Source organism: Lutra lutra, chromosome 13 (assembly GCF_902655055.1).
Source record: "Lutra lutra chromosome 13, mLutLut1.2, whole genome shotgun sequence".
NCBI classification, from domain to species: Eukaryota; Metazoa; Chordata; class Mammalia; order Carnivora; family Mustelidae; genus Lutra; species Lutra lutra.
In genome coordinates this window covers 88,329,139-88,346,500 of record NC_062290.1, presented here as the reverse complement: position 1 = coordinate 88,346,500, position 17,362 = coordinate 88,329,139, and the positions used below count along the sequence as shown (strand labels likewise).

General features: G+C 56.5%; 2 protein-coding genes across 4 annotated transcripts; one reads left to right on the top strand and one right to left on the bottom strand.

Annotated features, from left to right (window-relative positions):
• Positions 1-7,080: 7,080 nt before the first annotated feature.
• LOC125083831 (uncharacterized) lies at positions 7,081-9,625 on the bottom strand. Of its 3 annotated transcripts, none has more exons than XM_047700771.1 (2): positions 9,065-9,625; positions 7,081-8,982 (listed from the first exon to the last, which is right to left on the bottom strand). In XM_047700771.1, the coding sequence occupies exons 1-2, from the start codon at positions 9,486-9,488 to the stop codon at positions 8,612-8,614; spliced, it is 795 nt and encodes a 264-aa protein (XP_047556727.1). In that variant the 5' UTR covers positions 9,489-9,625; the 3' UTR covers positions 7,081-8,611. The 3 variants fall into 3 exon arrangements, with proteins under 3 accessions (XP_047556727.1, XP_047556729.1, XP_047556728.1); XM_047700773.1 differs by having other exon boundaries at positions 7,081-7,907; XM_047700772.1 differs by having other exon boundaries at positions 7,081-9,237; positions 9,425-9,625.
• A 532-nt stretch (positions 9,626-10,157) lies between these two features.
• Positions 10,158-15,486, top strand: PTGES2 (prostaglandin E synthase 2; the record flags this gene model as incomplete). The annotated part of the gene is made up of 7 exons (XM_047698921.1): positions 10,158-10,478; positions 11,818-12,015; positions 12,720-12,778; positions 13,131-13,280; positions 13,569-13,769; positions 14,096-14,213; positions 14,858-15,486. Coding segments are annotated over 7 exons (1,170 nt in total), but the record flags the coding sequence as incomplete, so codon positions are not given.
• Between the last annotated feature and the right edge of the window lie 1,876 nt (positions 15,487-17,362).

The window sequence follows — 17,362 nt, the reverse complement described above, 5'->3', positions numbered from 1 at the left end:
GTCCCCTGACCAGTGGCTCACGCCAGGGTGGAGCGAATTTATCCTTTGCCAAATCCAGGAAGGGTGAGGCAGTTGCCAGCAGCTCAGGCTGAAACATTGGGCAAGCTCTCGGTCCCTTTCCCCCAGGTCAGGATTATGCAAGGTGAGGGGCAGGACGGCCAGGGAGGGGGGAGGGGCATTCCCCAGAGCTCCACATCTCTGCCAGGGACAAGGAATCCTTTGTGTGTGGTCCACCGTCTCCTATCTGGACAAGCTGTCATCCCTGACCTCTAGGAGCCTCTGCTCAGCTCAAGTCCAGGGTGGGGTAAGTGCGGAGAGGCCCTTTCCGGCGCCTGATGAAGACAGACAGTGCCTCTCGCCAACAGACTGTGGTACTGATGAGGGAAAACAGAAGGCAAGCTGACACCCCACAACCCACCCCCCATATATGTGACATTCCTCAGGCACTCCTGGATGCCCCAAAGCTAAGGAAAGGAAAAACAGTTAACTTACAGAGATCACAATCCTGCAACAAGTGAATCTCTCTCAGTTTACAAAAGTTTTAGCAATCAGCATTTCTATCGACCTAGCTTCCAGAAGGAAATGTAGATACAATGAAATGTCCTTATAACCGGGGCGCCCGGGTGGCTCAGTTGGTTAAGCGTCTGCCTTTGGCTCAGGTCAGGATCTTGGAGACCCTGGATGAAGCCTGGCGGGGTGGGGCTCCCTGCTCACCGAGGAGCCTGCTTCTCCCTCTCCCTCTGTTGCTCCTCCTGCTTGTGCTCTCTCTTGCTCTCTCTCTCTCTCAAATAAATAAGTAAAATCTTAAAAAAAAAAATGTCCTTATAGGCTGCAGCCCATTGACAGATGCTTGAAGCGGGCGGAGCATATGCTCCTCCAGGAGGCTCCCAACTACCCTTGTATTAATGTCTTGCTAGAGGGAAAAACAACCTTAACTTGACAAAGGCAGGATCTTTTCTTTTTTTTTTTTTTGAAAGATTTTATTTATTTATTTTTTGACAGAGACAGAGATCACAAGTAGGCAGAGAGGCAGGCAGAGAGAGAAGGAAGCAGGCTCCCTGCTGAGCAGAGAGCCCGATGCGACTCAGGGCTCGATCCCAAGACTCTGGGATCGTGACCTGAGCCGAAGGCAGAGGCTTTAACCCACTGAGTCACCCAGGTGCCCCAACAAAGGCAGTATCTTGTGAGTCTTCTTTAACTAGGAAAATCCATTTGAAATCTCCCTCCTCTTTACCCCTGCACAACTCCCAAGTATATAATTAGTCACCGCTCACAACCCTGGGGTGGCAGCTTTTTCTGCCCAAGGATTCTGTCCCTGTGCTTTAATAAAACATCATTTTGCACCAAAGACGTCTCAAAAATTCTTTCAAAAAATTATTTATTTATTTATTTATTTGAGAGAGAGAAAGAGAATGAGCAAGCGAGAGAGAGAGAGAGAGAGAGAGAGAAAGCACCAGCCAGGAGAGGGGCAGAGAAAGAGACTCCCTGCTGAGCAGGGAGCCCAGTGTGGGCTTTGATTCCAGGATTCTGGGATCATGACCCGAGCCCAAGGCAGACGCTTAACTGACTGAACCACCCAGGTGCCCTCAAGAATTCTTTCTTGGTCGTTGGTCCGCCTGAACCTCACTTATATTCCAAAACCCCATCACTACTTCCTGGTTCCCCTCCAGGGAAGGGGAGGCAGCTGAAAGTGGACCTTCCTGGCAGGGAAGGACAGAATATGTACCCTGCACTCATGGACCCAGATCCTGGCCCTCCCAGGGACCCCACACCAGGGCCTGGCCCGGGGTGAGATACCCTTTCTCCAATGAAAGCCCACTAGGCAGTGTTCTCATGGTGAGTCTGCTGCTCCCCAGCTGGCAGAGGTGGCCCCGGACCTCAGCTGATCCCTAAGGGACTTGGCCCCTCCTGTAGGCCCAGGGGACAGAGACCCTCAAGCTGGGTCTGGCTGCTGCAAATGAGACAGCTTGACAAAGCAGGGCTCTGGGGCAGCAGTCCCAGCTCCATCCCGGTGGGGGGACAATGAAGGACATGGCCCTGCACTGGGTGAAGCAGGCTGGGGGCCTGGGGCCCAAAGCAGGGCTCTCTACCTTGCTGCTCTGGACACCAGGTACTTTGGGTCACAGTGCGTGCAAGGACTCGGTCTCATCCTTGAGAGAGCATCGATACCATCTGCCGGCTCTGGCCACAGTCTTGGGCTGTGGAGCCCAGGGGCCTAGGCCTGGGCCCCCAGAACTGTTTCTGCCATGGTTGATCCCAGCTTTGTCCTAGAGGGAAGCAGATTCCTCATGGGGGCCTGGTTGTCCACGGGAGGCAGTGCAGGGTCCTAGCCCCTGGGTGGTGTCTCCTAGAAGTCACCAGAAGAGCCGCCTGGCCTGAGGCAGAACTGAGGGCTCACTGGCCTCAGATGACTTCCGGGGCCTCCTTGGCTCTTCTAGCTGCTACAGGGGAACCCGCTCCCCTAGTCTGGGCTTTGGGTGGTGGACCCTGAGGGAAGGGACTCAAGGGGTCCTGAGATGGGGGGGGGTCAGGGCAGCCTCTACCTCCCTGATGCCAAAAAGGCCCCCAGCGAACCCCCCGCCCACTCAGACCTCTCAGGATGATGAAAAAGCAGAAAGAGAGGATGAGCAAAGCTTTGGGGAAATGATGTTGCTACCAAAGCCCACGTGCCCTCTGAAGTCACCAAGGGCCACCTCTCACCTCTGTCATCCCCACTCACAGCCCTAGAAGCTCTACCCCTGCTCCTCCCTTTGACCTTAAAAGATTATCTTTGAGTTTGCCGTGACTGCTGGGTCAGAGGGAGACTGACAGGCAGTGCCTATCACTGGACAGAATATTCTAGACTTGAGAAGTCATGAGGTAGCATGGCCAACACTCCTTTGGTATGAATTCACACCCCTGCTCATGAAGGTATGAAGTGGGGAGGGGTTAGGGCCAGTTGCAAGAAGGGAGAAGGCCCGGCTCAGGGGCCCCTAGTTGAATCCTGACTCCGTGAGGAGGTGCCCACCCTTGCCCACCCCACCCCTGCCAGTTTTTCCCTCCCTAAAGACAGCTGCGTTGCAGATGCTGTGAGGTGTTGAAAGGAAAACCACAGGCCCAAGATGGATTCACTTATGTTAAGGGCCCTAAATCAGCAAAGCCAAGACCTACGGCCTAACTCAACTGTGGTCCTGACCCCCCTGCACCACACCTTCCCCCATGTATCCTTTGACCAGTCCACATGGAATTTCCACCACGAAAATTTTTTTTTTAAGATTATTTATTTATTTGACAGAGAAAGACACAGCGAGAGAGGGAACACAAGCAGGGGGAGTGGGAGAGGGAGAAGCAGGCTTCCTCCTGAGCAGAAAGCCCGATGTGGGGCTCGATCCTAGGACCGTAGGATCATGACCTGAGCCGAAGGCAAATGCTTAATGACCAAGCCACCCAGGAAGCCCAGCGCCAGGGAATTTACTGAGAGATCCCTCCCATTTCCCTTATGTGGGTGACCTTGCCTAAAACAATGGATTCCTTGATAATAGTTTCCTTTCTTTTGTTCCTTCTCTACCTTTAAAAACCTTTCCTTCTCTGCAGCTCAACAAAGCTCCATTCTTTTTGCTAGATGGGGTGCTGCCTGATTCATGAGTTGTCAATAAATCCAGTTTGATGTTTTAAATTACTCAGCCCAATCTGTGTTGTTTAACAGAGGCTGGGCACGCACATGGGGCGCCGTCTCTACCTGAGGCCGACTCGGAGCTTCTAAGCAAACCCAGTCTTCTATGGGTGTTGGCTCTAGGCGTGTCTGGGCCTTATCTGTCTATTGTTATCTCTGTGTGTGCTTGGCCTCAGCTGACAACTGGTGATGGCCACCTCTTCCGCCCTTCCTAGCCTAGCTACCTCTCCCCTCTGGTGGCTCAGCTCAGAAGCCAAGGGAAGGGTAAGAGTGAAGGGGATAGGGGCGCCTGGGTGGCTCAGTCGTTAAGTATCTGCCTTTGGCTCAGGTCATGATTCCAGGGTCGTGGGGTTGTGGGACTGAGCCCCATACTGGGCTCCCTGCCCGGTGGGAAGCCTGCTTTCCCCTCTCCCACTCCCCTTGCTTGTGTTCCCTCTCTCACTGTCTCTCTCCTTGTGTCAAAAAAAAGTCCAGAGCAGGACTTCGAAGGCCCCAGCCCCAGCTTCTCCCAGGAGGGACTTGGCCCCAAGGCTTCTGTGTGATGTGTTATGGACTCAAATGAGTGAGCATTGTGGCCTTCAGGGTCCCGTCTACCCTGGAGCCCTTGGAGTTGGCCAGAGTCCAAACAGCAGGTCCACACCATGATCCCCCTGAGTGCTGGGGGAATGCCTCCAGGAGACCAGTCACGGCCGCAGGAACTCTTGGTGTCCAGAGATGAGCCTTCCTTGGCCATTGTGGTCCAAACACCCTGGAGGAGGAAGGCCTGCTCCTCCAGAGCCCTGGCTTGAGTTTCTAGTTTCCAGAAGCAGCTTTCCAATCCCCAGGCCCCATCTGTTGTGCTAGGGCTTATGAGGGGGCCTCAAGGATCTCCTGGTTCCTGCCCCTTCCATCTGGTTGGGACCCTCTAAAAGGCAGCCCTCCCTATCCCTCCCACAAGCACCCACTGGGTCCCTCCTTCTGCAAATGTCCTTTGGGCCCACTGGGCAGGGGGCAGCAGGCCTTGCCATATGAGATCTGGCCCAGGGCTTCCTCCTCAGTCTGGCCCTCAGGTACCTGGCCCAAGCATGCCTCCTAGCTGGGTGCCCCTGCCTCTCACTCTGGAGCCTGGGCTCCCATGCAGGCTAGAAGGTCCATGATGACCTCAGTGGGGACTGGAGGCCACTGCTCTGGGCAGGCCCTGCCGTGGGCACCGGGCATCTGACAGTTAGTGGGTAGATACTGGGCTCCTGTGGGGCTGGGCAGGAGACACCTCTACCTGGCAGGGTCCTGGTGCTAGCCAAGACCTGGCTCCTCCCAGCTGTGCACCCTTCCTGCCGGGGCTGTAGCCCTGAGCACCCCAGGAAAGATCATCTCCACCTTGACCACTCCTGGTCAAGCACCCCCATGCTCCCTGCCCGCCAGGCCCTTGGCTAGGCCTCTGAGGGACACCATCCAAGGTAGCTTGTGTGAGAAGACTAGTCTGATTCTCCTTGGGGGGCCTGGGTGGCTCAGTGGGTTAAGCCTCTGCCATCAGCTTAGGTCATGGTCTCAGGGTCCTGGGATCAAGCCCCGCACCGGGCTCTCTGCTCGGCGAGGAGCCTGCTTACCCCCCTCTCTCTGTCTGCTTGTGATCTCTCTTTCTCTCTGTTAAATAAATAAAAAATCTTTAAAAAAAAAAAAAAAGACTGATTCTCCTTTGCACTCTGAGAACCCAGGACCCACCAGGAGAGTGCCCAGCCCAGGGAGCAGGGGAATGGGTTCTGGAAAGGTGAAAAGAGTACAGATGTCTGAGAGGTACTCAGGCTCCTTTGAGGTCCTCCTGGAAGTGTAGGGCTCCAGCCCTTCTGCCCCTCCCCGTTCATGCCAGGTTGAGGAAGGCTGGGGTCACAGTGGCTCTTCCTCTCACCCTGTGCTTATTTCACATGCGGTATGGTCTGTGACTGAGCCTTTCCCTGGGGGAGGGGGTCATGAGACAGGCTATGACAGGCAAAGGACGAGGTCAGGCCCCAAAGGGAGAGTGTGTTCAGCTTCAGGAGAAGGGGCCAACTTGGACCAATGGGGAGTGGGGAGAGGGGCCAGGAGGCTGGTGAGGGGGTGGAGGAAATGCCGAGAGCGTGCACCAAGCCCTCTACAGAGGCCAGAGGACACAGGGCACAGGTCTGGGCACCTCTCTCTGTGCCCAGAGTCCTTTAGGTCTTGGGTGGACACCGGCCTCCCCTCCAGGTCAGTGCAGCTGCAGGTGTCCCTCCTGAATTGCTCAGCCAGGTCTGCCAGGACTGGACTGTCCCATGGCTCCTTGTTCTCTCCCTTGTTCTTTGGTCCCTGAGTCCTGGACTGAAGGTTTGTGTCATACCACCCCCCCACTCCTATGTTGAAAGCTAATTCTCAGGGCAGTAGTATTTGCTGGGGGGGGGGTATCTTTTGGAGGTGATTAGATAATAAGAGTGCAGCCCTCATGAATGGGATTAGTGCCTTTATAAGAGACCCCGGAGACCCCTCTCACCCCTTCCCCGATGTGAGGACGGCGAGACAGCAGCCACCTATGAGCCAGGAATCGGGCGCTCGCCAGACACTGAACCGGCCAGCGCCTTGACCTTGGACTTCCCAGCCTCCAGAACTGTGAGAAATAAATTAAAACAACTTCTTCTATTTGAGTACAGTTGATACGCCAGGTTACATGAGTTTCAGGTGTACAACACAGTGACTCAGCTTCTGGTTATGCTTTGCCCCAAGTGTAGCTTCCTTTTGTCTCATGCTATACCATGGACTGTATTCCCTATGATGCATGAGAAACAAATTTCTGTTGTTTATAAGCCATTTAGTCTGTGGTTCTCTGTTACAGGCTGAGATAGCTACCTTCCCAGACTGCGGGATCTCACCATCTTGGGCTGCCTCCTCCGTACCTCCCTGGAGACCTCTGTCTTGGCCCACCTCGTCCTCCACATCCTCAGGTCCCCTGACCAGTCACACTCTTGACCTTCTCTCCAGAGCACCCTCTCTGAATGGTGAATTTCCTACTTTTAGCATCTTCTGAATAGACTATTTCCCAAATCATCAAATTACTGCAACAAATCACTACAAACTTTTTGGCTGAAATTAATGCATTCTGAAGGCCCAAAGTCAAAAATTAGAAGTTCACTGTGCCAAAATCGAGGTGTGGGAAAGGTCACTCTCCCTCCAGATGTTTTAGGTGATTGTTCTCGCCTCTTCCAGCTTTTGCTGGATGCTGGCATTTGTTGGCTTGTGGCCCCTCTGCTCCAACCTGCCTGTCTTCACATCCCCTTCTCTATGTGTGTGATCTCACTTGCCTCTAAGGAGCACACTTGTGATGATACGCACGGCCCATATGGATAATCTGGGATGACCTCCTCCTGTCCAAATCCCAACTCATTTTTTAAAAAAAGATCTTATTTATTTGACAGACACAGACAGGTCACAAGTAGGCAGAGAGGCAGGCAGAGAGGAAGGAGGAAGCAGGCTCCCCGCCCAGCAGAGAGCCAGGACCCTGGGATTTTGACCTGAGAGGAAGGCAGAGGCTTTAACCCACTGAGCCACGCAGGCACACCCAAATCCCAACTCATTTAAAAGGTCCAATAAGAAGAGGCAAAGACAAGACCAAAAAAAAAAAAAAAAAAAAGGAGAAGAAAATGAATGGAAAGACCATTAGTTTTGAATATTTGCCTTCTACTATTAAAATACTGGTGAGTTGTGAGAATAATTTTCTTCTTCTCATAGAAAGTTGAAAACCGAATGCACTGTGTCAGATTATGAATCAGGAATTAGAACGCTGTCAGTCTTTAAGAAAGGAAAAAAATCTGGGCTATACCAAGATTTGTTTTGTTTGCTTTTGAAGAGTAATGTACATATTTAATTTATACACTTTGAAAATCAGACATTAGTACACTAACCGTTAAGACATTTTAAAAAAGTAGTAAAAAAGAAACAAAGCAATCTTGTGAGGTGCCTGGATGGCTCAGGTCATGATCTCAGCGTCCTGGGGTCCTGGGATTGTCCTGGGATCCAGTCCCACGTTGGGTTCTCTGCTCATTAGGAAGTCTGCTTCTTCCTCTCACTCTCCCTCTGTGCTCTCCCTCTCTCTCAAATGAATAAATAAAGTCTTAAAAAAAGAAAAAAAGCAATCCTGGCTGAACAGCAGCCTGGACGTTTTGAAGAGTGCTCCCTCTGTCAGCCAGATGTAGCGCGAAGCTGAGCTTGAATCCCTGGCTGGGGTCACAACAAACATGGCACGTGCGTAGTCTTAAGCTTCAGGAAAAGGCTGCAAAGGAATGAGTGAAGTGTCCCGAGTAAAGGTTTAGAAAAGGAACCATAAAATAAATGCAAAAAAAAAACCACAAAAAAACAAAACCCACAAAAAACAAAAACAAACAAAAAACACCACCAGAACGAGAACGTGGAGAGCAGAAATTAAGAAAATAGAAACAAAGATAGAAAAGGAATATCAAAGCCAAACGCTGAGGTCCCCTGGGCATTAAGCAGGGCTCTTTGCTCAATGCTATCCAGAAACAGGGGGCTGTAATGAATGAATGAAGAAAGCAGCAGTGTAGGGGTCAAGGGCAGTGAGCCTGCCCTAACATCCTGCCTAATCTTGACCAAGAGGACCAAACGAAAATTCTGCCAAGTATTTTGGTGGAGGTGCTGGTCACTGGGTTTCCATTCTCTATTTGGCAGAAGTGGAGCAGATGCCGGGTGTGCAAAAAATATGAGTCTCTAGGGTACAAGCCTCTCTAGCCTCCAGCCTCTCTCCATTCATTCATTTTCCCATTAAATCCTGACACATGGCAATGCAGGAGACACTAATCATTAGTCTTATTTTACAGATATGGAAAACAGGCTGGAAAAGATGAAAAAGAGCTGATGGTTCTCTGTCCATATCCCTCCCTACACTCCCCATCCTCCCCCGCAGTGCTGGGCAGGTAACAGGCTGCTCTGTAAGCAGGTCACATTCGCCAAGGCTCCGGGTCACACCCGCAAAGGTGGCTGGAGATGCTGACTGGGCAGGGCGGCTTCGCCCACCCAGACAGGCCCTCCTGCTGAGCTAAGACCGTCCACCCGCCCCATCCCCTCAGGAGCCTCCGTCTCCACAGGGGCTGCAGCAAGTGGCTGGAGCAAATTCCAAAAGGGCGAGTGATCTTGAAGAGGCCTCAGTTTCCCCATCTGCAAAACGGGGCCGGTTGCCCGCAGTTCTCCGGTTGCGGTTTCCAGGGACCCACTCGGAGGTGCTCCCCCTGAACCACCGGCCGTCACCTGCACCTGCAAACTACCGGGGGCGAGGGGTGGGAGGGTTCCAAGCCCCCAGCCCGGCCCCGCTTCCCCTTTCCAGGGGGGCAGCCCTGAAAAAGCAAAGGTCGCTTCAGCAGCACCCCCTTCTTCCACCCCCGGGGCCACCTGCTCCCCCGAAGCCGTTGTCCTTGCCTTCCGCGCCCGCCTCCACCGGCATGCCCAGGTCCCTGTTAGGGTCCGACTTTGCGGTCTCGGGTGCTGCGATGTCCGCGCGACGGTGGACCGCGGCGACCGTCGCACTGAAAAACCGTCGTCGGGCGGAAAGTGTAGGCGGCGGAGAGTCGGCGGGGCGCTCGGAAGGGAACCTGGAAGAGGAATGCGACCGCAACGCGGGATCAGCCCGACGCAAGCCCCGCCCCGCCCCGTCAGGCTCCGCCCACCACGCCCGGAGCTCTGTCTCCACGGCAGCCCAGCTCTCGCGCTCTCTCCGGCGAGCCCAGCTCTGTCCCCGCCCCGCCGCCAGACTCCGCCCCTCCATGCCCACATCCTGACCGGTCTTTGGATCTCCACCAACTATCCGAGCCCCGCCCCTTTCCGGGCCTCCGGGAGGGGCCATCCGGGACTGCCCGCCGCGAAGCCTAGGTGCTGGGGACCCGGGCCCTCAGCTACGGCGAGCAAGCCCGGTAGAGGGGCGGGGCAGCCTGACAGCTCCACTCTGCCCATCCTGCTGCTGGACACCTACTGGTCGGCGAGCCAGCGCCTCCTCGTGGTTGACATCTGAGACACGTGGTCTCTAAGGCCCCTAGAGTGTATGGAAAATTTTATGGTTCGGGACACAGAAGAAACGGTGCAGCGGCGCGGGAGGGCAGAAAGAGCCCGAGTCGCAGGCACCAGGTGTGGTCCGGCGTTTCCGCGGCCCTCCTGGCCCTCCTGGACCCAGTGCTGTGACCTTTTTTGTGACACCCTTCAGGATTCAATCTCTTGCATGAAATGGAAGTTAATAAACACATTCTGGACGACGCTGGGACCCAAAGTCCTCACGACGAGTTCCTGCGTTCGGCCCCGGGTCACCACTGAGAAGGGTTATAACTCATGTTCAGAAGCCGGGCATTTAGCGACTCCCAGACATCCCAGAGTGGGTTTCTGTGGCTCTCACGGGTGCGTGGAAACCGGGCGCCCGGGATGCACGCTCAGTTCCTCCGGGGATGTTCTTCCCGGCTCGGCGACACTGTCACCCCTAGCAACCCTCCGACGACGGAGACCCTCCCCTTTAAGGGAAGCCTGATTCCCGGCCGTCTTCGTTTTGCGCGCCCGCCCGCGGCGCCGGCGAAGCGAACATGGCCAGGCTGCACGGGCGCTGCGGCCGGTCGGGCACGCTCTGGCCTGGAGGCTGGGCGGTCGCCTTCCGTCGGGACTTCCAGCGCAGAGTCGGGCCGGCTTCGCGGGAGAGGCAGGAGGCCCGGGCCCCGCGGCCACAGTCCGAAAGGGCAGCCCGCGGCTGCTGGGGGCGGCGGCGCTGGCCCTGGGGGGCGTCCTGGGGCTGTACCACACGGCGCGGTGGCACCTGCGCGCCCAGGACCTCCGCGCCCAGCGCTCTGCCGCGCAGGTAAGCCCGGGACGCACCGAACCGCGGGTAGGGGTGCTGCGGTCTGCGCCGAACTTGGGGACTTCTGGCGGGGTAAGGTATCACCTCTTCTGTCCGTTCGTGACCTTGGGCAAGTGACTCGGATTTAAATATGAGCACTTAGCGTCCTCATCTGTGCAATGGGGTCGCCACTGTTGTCTGCCAACTATAATTGTTGTCTTCGTCGTAAAGTCATTTTCTAACGTGTTTTTAGACTTTTTAATGGAAAGATTTGGAGATTACAGGAAAGGGAAAGCAAGCCTCCTTCATTACTTTCTAAACATTTTGTCGTTTGGAAAGTAATAAACTTTCCCTAAACCCTCCCACCATCTTCAGATCATAAGGTTATGCATTTGTTTATTAGTTTCAGTATTTTTTTTTAAGATTTTATTTATTTATTTGACAGACAGAGATCACAAGTAGGCAGAGAGGCAGGCAGAGAGAGAGGAAGGGAAGCAGGTTCCCTGCTGAGCAGAGAGCCTGATGCGGGGCTGGATCCCAGGACCCTGGGATCATGACCTGAGCTGAAGGCAGCGGCTTTAACCCACTGAGCCACCCAGGCGCCCCTAGTTTCAGTATTTTTAGGGAACCGATAACCCTTAGATTCCAGGCCCTGAGATGGAGAGGTGCAGGGAGGTGTCCCTTAGCTGGGCTGTGCGAGTGCCCCTTTCCTGGGCTCAGGGAAACAGGGTAGTAGGAGGGAGTGGAGTTCTTTGTATCTCTCTGCCCACCCGATGTGGTCCAGCCTCGGTGTCCCATCTGAACAGTGAGGGAGGGAGCTGCTGCTCTGGCTTTTAATATGCAGTGAGCGTCCCTAGGGCTCATTCATCTGCTGAAAATGCAGATCCAGGCCCTCCCCGCCTTGGAGATTTGAGGTTGATCCCACTCTGGCAAAGGCTGGGCTCCAGTCCCTCACCCAGAGGGTCCCTTGGGTTGAGGGAGTTTGGGTGGGCACTCCAAGTTGAAACAATTGCTCTGCATCTTGGGCCTGCGCGTGCGTGCGTGCGTGCGTGTGTGTGTTTTGTCCTCTTGGGCCAGGAGGGAGAGGAGAGGGGTCTGTCTGATATTGATCGGAGACCAGAAGATTCATCCTACCTGTACTTCCTTCCTGAGGAGGGTGCTGTATGGGCGCTTGAGGATGGACTGTCCACTGCCGGGGTCTGCTCCCTACCTCCCTGTGTCTCCCTTTTTCTCTGCCGCCTACCCCCATTCCTCCTGATGTTCTCAGCCTCCTCCTAGAAGTCTCCCTTGGGAGAAGTTTGCTTGGGGGTGGGGCTTGGGCACCAGGCCTCAGAAGCCCCTCCCTCTGCTCCCCGCCCAGCTCTCCCTGTCCAGCCGCCTGCAGCTGACCCTCTACCAGTACAAAACGTGTCCCTTCTGCAGCAAGGTCCGTGCCTTCCTCGACTTCCACGCCCTGCCCTACCAGGTGGTAGAAGTGAACCCCGTGCGCAGGGCCGAGATCAAGTTCTCTTCCTACAGGAAGGTGCCCATCCTGCTGGCCCAGGAAGGAGAGAGTTTGGTGAGCCTCAGGGAGCAACCCCCCACAGCCTGGGTTGTCCTGGAGTACCCCCTAGGCAGGCCCTGCTCTGCAACTCTGGAACAGTGTGGTCTCTTTGGACTTTGCTGTGGGTTATTAACCAGCTGGGCCCAAGGGAGGTGGAGTGTCCCAGAGCTCAACTGTGTGAGCTCTGAAATCAGGGTGCTCTGGGCTCAAGGTGGGGCTCTGCCGCTCACTGGTTACATGACTTGGGGCCAGTCACTTAGCCTCTCTGGGTTTGCTTCTTCATTAATCAACAGACGGCCATACTCTCAGGTGGTAGCAAATGCTTGGCCAGTACTTGGCTCCTAGCTTATAGCTTCTAGAGCCCATTCTGCCCCTCAGTGCCTGGGAGGCCAGGCAGGTGAGTGGTCAGGGCCCAGACTTTAGGTCCTCCCCACACCCTCCTTCCCATTAGCCACACTTGGGCCTCTCCTACTCAGGATGGGCCTGGGCAGCGGTGGGGTGAGGGGGGGGAGGATGGTAGGACTAGGTCCTGTGGGGTGGGGAAAGTTCCATGGGCTTCAGTTTTGGGAATGAACCCCCAGGGATGGACAAACAATGCCGGGGTTCCCCTGGACCAGTTTCCTGGAATGCCTGCGTGTTTATTTCAAAAGAGCCCTGGTGATCCTGTTGGTGGCTCCAGGACCCACTCCCCCAATTTAACCCAACCTCTCATCCTCCAGCAACAACTGAATGATTCCTCTGTCATCATCAGCGCTCTCAAGACCTACCTGGTGTCGGGGTAAGGAGCCCCTCAGAGGCCGGGGCTGGCATTGCATTTTGTCCCTTTTATCTCCCAGGAGGCCTCATCCGGGTTCCTCCAGGGGAGCAGGGTAAGCATTCTACTCTGAGCCAGCCCCCCCCAGCTCTGCACGTCTCCCTCTGTCAGGGAGATACTTCTGTATTTGCCCCAAGGCCCTCTTGCTGCAGGACCCTCTCTGGCTCCCAGAAGAGGGCAGAAAGCTTTGGGGGGTTGGTCCAGGTTCCCCTCCGGCGCTGGCTCAGGTCGGGGTAGATCTCCAGGCTGAGCAGGCAATGACCTGGCCTCTGAGAGGAAGAACTGGTTGGGATGAGACTCTGGCTGTTTCCCAAAGGCAGCCCCTGGAAGACATCGTCACCTACTATCCACCCATGAAGGCTGTGAACGACCAGGGGAAGGAGGTGACGGAATTCTGTAACAAGTATTGGCTCATGCTGGATGAGAAGGAGGCCCAGCGCATGTATGGTGGGAAGGAGGCCAGGACGTAAGTGAGGCGGGGGCAGGGTCTTCTGGAGGTGGGATGAGGGGGGACAGGCTGAGTGAGACACTGAGATGGGGGAGCAGAGTGGGAGACCAGGAGGGCTGGGGCCATGGCCAGGGCTAAGTCTCCTTCCGGAAATCCTGCTCCGGCCTCGGCTTCCCATCCATACACTGCGCGGTCTGGACAGTGCACCTGCTCCCGCGCCTCCCAGGCCCCGGCTTTGGCAGCTCACCCGGCCTGCCCTCTGTCCCCCTCCCCCCCCCCCCCCCCCGGCCCTGACCTTGCCCACAGGGAGGAGATGAAGTGGCGGCAGTGGGCGGATGACTGGCTGGTGCACCTGATCTCCCCCAACGTGTACCGCACTCCTGCCGAGGCCCTGGCCTCTTTTGACTACATCGTCAGGGAGGGCAAGTTCGGGGCAGTGGAGGGTGCCATGGCCAAGTACTTGGGTGCGGCGGCCATGTACCTCATCAGCAAGCGGCTCAAGAGCAGGTGATGGGGCTTGCGTGTGTGCCGGGGGGGCCTGCTGTCCCCGAGCCCCTAGTCTATGCCATGCCGGGACCTGCAGCCAGAACTCCCAATTGCCTCCGCCTCCCCAGGGGAAGCAGACCGGCCTGGGGGTCTGCTCTGTGCCTCCTTCTGTTGCTTTCTCTGGGGTTGGGTCTCTTGGGTCCTCCTTTGGTCGTGGCCTCCCTGACTGGGGCGGATGATAACTGATTTTTGCCTTAGGGGAGTGGCCCTGGCCCCCTAGCCTTCCCGTTTTCCCTACCTGGGCCGAGGGTGGGAGTTTCCCTGATGGACTCCCCCTTCCTCACCAGGCACCATCTTCAAGATGACGTTCGTGAGGACCTCTATGAGGCTGCCAACAAGTGGGTGGCAGCCGTGGGCAAAGACCGGCCCTTCATGGGGGGCCAGAAGCCGAACCTGGCTGATCTGGTGAGTCTGGTGGTGGCAGGGGGTGCCCAGACCAGAGGGGCCTGTCTGGGCAGAGGAAGCCCACATGGAGGCAATACCTAGTCTCACAGCTCTCCTGCTCTGGAGGCACCTGGCTCCATCCAAGGAACTGTCTTGCTTCACATCACTGACAGGTTCAGGGGAGGGGCTGGCTTCAGGCCCAGCTGGATCCAGGGACCCAAGTGGTATTACCAGGGCTCGGCCTCACCTCTTGCATCTCAACCCCTTGGAGCTGCTTGCACCCACCAGAAGTCCTGGGACAGTGTCTTGTTGGCCTGGCTGAGTTGCCAAACCCCGAAGCAGTCCTTCAAGCCGGGATGGAATATGTTGATTGCCAGATCTGGGTCTTAGAGCTGGCTGGTGGGGTCCCCTCTCCTCAGATCTTAGGACCTGAGAGTGGGGCAGGACATTTTCCCAAAGGAAATTCTAGAGGTGGGATTTGTTGCCCAGAGAAGGGGAGTAGACGCACGGCAGACAAAACCTACAGAAATCCTCCACATTTCACTTCGAGCACCATGTGCACAATTGGCCGTTTAGTGAGCCCTCTCAGAGAGGGGAGGTGACGGGCCCCAGGGCTCACAGCTGGTGGGGGGCAGATGTGGACGTCCCTCTGTCGCCTCCCCCAGGCAGTGTATGGCGTGCTGCGCGTGATGGAGGGCCTGGAGGCTTTCGACGACCTGATGTGTCACACCCGCATCAAGCCCTGGTACCTGCGGATGGAGAAAGCCATTGCTGAGGCCCCCCAGTGACCTGAGTGTCCCGGAGTGGTGGGACACAGCAGAAGATGCCGGCTGCCGGGGACCAGGACCACTGGGTCAGCGACTGATGCTGTGCGGTGGGTGGGGGATGGGATCTTTGTGCCTCTCGCCCTCCCCCCGCCCCTCCAGCTCCCTGGCTTCTAGCACTGAGCACCTGCTGCAGCCCTGGGACGCTGGGGGACAAAAGCCAGCCTTGATATCTGCCCACATTCCCCTGAGGGGCACAGAAGGCTGTCCCTCAGGCCCAGGTGGCTGACCCGCCCTGACCCCCATGTCCTGGGTCTCCCCTGCACTTCAGCTGTCTCTTGGGACTTTCTGTGGCCTGCTGTGTCCGTACCTTGGGGTGGGAATCGGCTCAGGCTCCTGCCCTGGACAGGGGAAGGAGGAATAGTCTGGTTTACAAAGGATTTCATCTCTGGCTCCTCCTGGTCCCGGCTCTTCCCAGGTGCCCCTGGGACTGTGTGTCACGTTCGCAATAAAGAAAAGGTTTGCTGCTCCGTTCGTGGTGCTGTGGTGGGGCGTGGAGGGTGCTGTGTGGGACTGCTGGTGAGCAAGGCTTCAGACTGAGGCCCTGGCCCGCCCTGGTGGTAACTAGTTTGTCCCGTGCTGACTGGGTGTGGGGCCTGGGGAGAAGGACTTGGCAGGCTTTGTATCCCAGGGACCCTGGGACACCACCACAGGATAGGCAGCGGGGAAGCCTGAGATGTCCCAGGACTCAGGCCCACTTGTGCCCCTCACTGGCTGTGGGACTCTGGGCCGTGATGCCCCTCTCTGAGCCTCCGCATCTTCCTCTGTGAAATGGGCATAATGATAGCCTCCACCTCAAGGGGAGAGCGTGAGGGTTTGAGCATGAGATGCGGGTCAAGTATGGAGAAGGACGCCCAGCTCAGAGCAGGGGCTGGACTGGCTCCAGTCCTGCTCCTGGGCCAGGGGAGCAGGGTTCCCAGAACCTTAGGACCCCTGAAGCAGGTGGGCACCCGGGCTTCAGTCCCAGGCCTGGGGATGGAGACTCTGGGACAGGGAAAAGCCAGCTCTGGGAGCGAGGCGGGGGCTATGAGTGGAGCTGTCCTGAGCAGAGCACCGAGGCTCGGGGGTCCCCATTCCCCCGGCTCCCTTAGATGGCCTCCAGAGGCCCAGCAGGTGGCCAGTGGGCTGAACTCTCCTCGCCGGGCTCTCCCATTCCCCCAGACCTCTCGAGAGTCTTAAAATATTACTTCACTTTTTTAAGACATAAAAATAATTCATGCTCCCTGTGATGGCAAACATTCAAATAAGGTAGAGGCCTGGTGAGCACTCTGGAGGCCAACAGCCTAACATTTGGAAGCAGCGGCCTCAGTTTCTCCCGTAGAGCCAGCCCGCTACCTGCTTGTTCTCGTTGCCATCACCGGCTTCTGTCCGCTCCGGCTCATTCCTCCCGAGACACATGGGTGAGCCACAGCCCAGCGGCCCGGCCAGGGGGAGCACCAGCGTGTCCAGAATGCAGTCCCCCTGAATGAGGCCTCAAGTCCTGGTCCCAGAGCCTCCCTCAGCAGGATAGGAACTGGGCCACAGGCCACTCCAGGCCCCTGGAGCAAAGGCCTTTCAGGACTTAAGACCTGATGGCAGGAGAAACAAAGACAGCCACTTCCAAACGTTAGGCTCCTCCCGCCCAGCCCAGCGACCGTGGCTCCCAGCCCCTGGCCTTCCCCGCTGAGGCCTGGTCTGGCTAAGGAGGTCCAGGTGCAGGCCAGGCCCCAGCTCCCAGCCACCTACCTTCTCTCTGTGTTCACAGGCTGAGGTTTTCTTCTGTCTCTGCATTTTGCAGAGGAAGAGCTGTTGGTGGCTGAGCCATGCCAGGGGACAGGGACCTGACTCCTGACTGGGGCTTTTTCTCTTGGGCTGTTGCAGGCAGAAAGGCACCCAGCCGCACCCTCATCACCCTCCTCCCCTGAACGGTCACTGTGATGAAAAGCCCAAGGACTGTGCTAGCTAGACCTGCTCCCAGGCCTGGGGCTGGAGAATGGCTAGTCAACCCAAGGCCACCATGGGACACCGACTGAGTGTGCTTCCCCCTCCTCCATCCCAGGGGACAACCCTGCCTCAGTTTCCCCCAAATGTTGTTGGGCCAGCCCCTGGGTGTATTTTCCCATAACCACTAGAGGGCAGTAGGGACCGCGAAACAAGGCCTCATGTTGCCACCTTGTGACCAACTTCAGTATTGCAGCTTCTCTGGACAATCTTTGTTCTTTAGGGAGGGACTCTAATTGCCCATCAGTAAAATGGGTTTAGCAGGTAAGGGTCCGAAAATGGGCAGGCAGGAAAAGCCCACACCTCTCGGCTGAAAGGCAAGACCTCTGCCCCATTTTGGGGCATGCTCGGATCAGGGCATGTGCC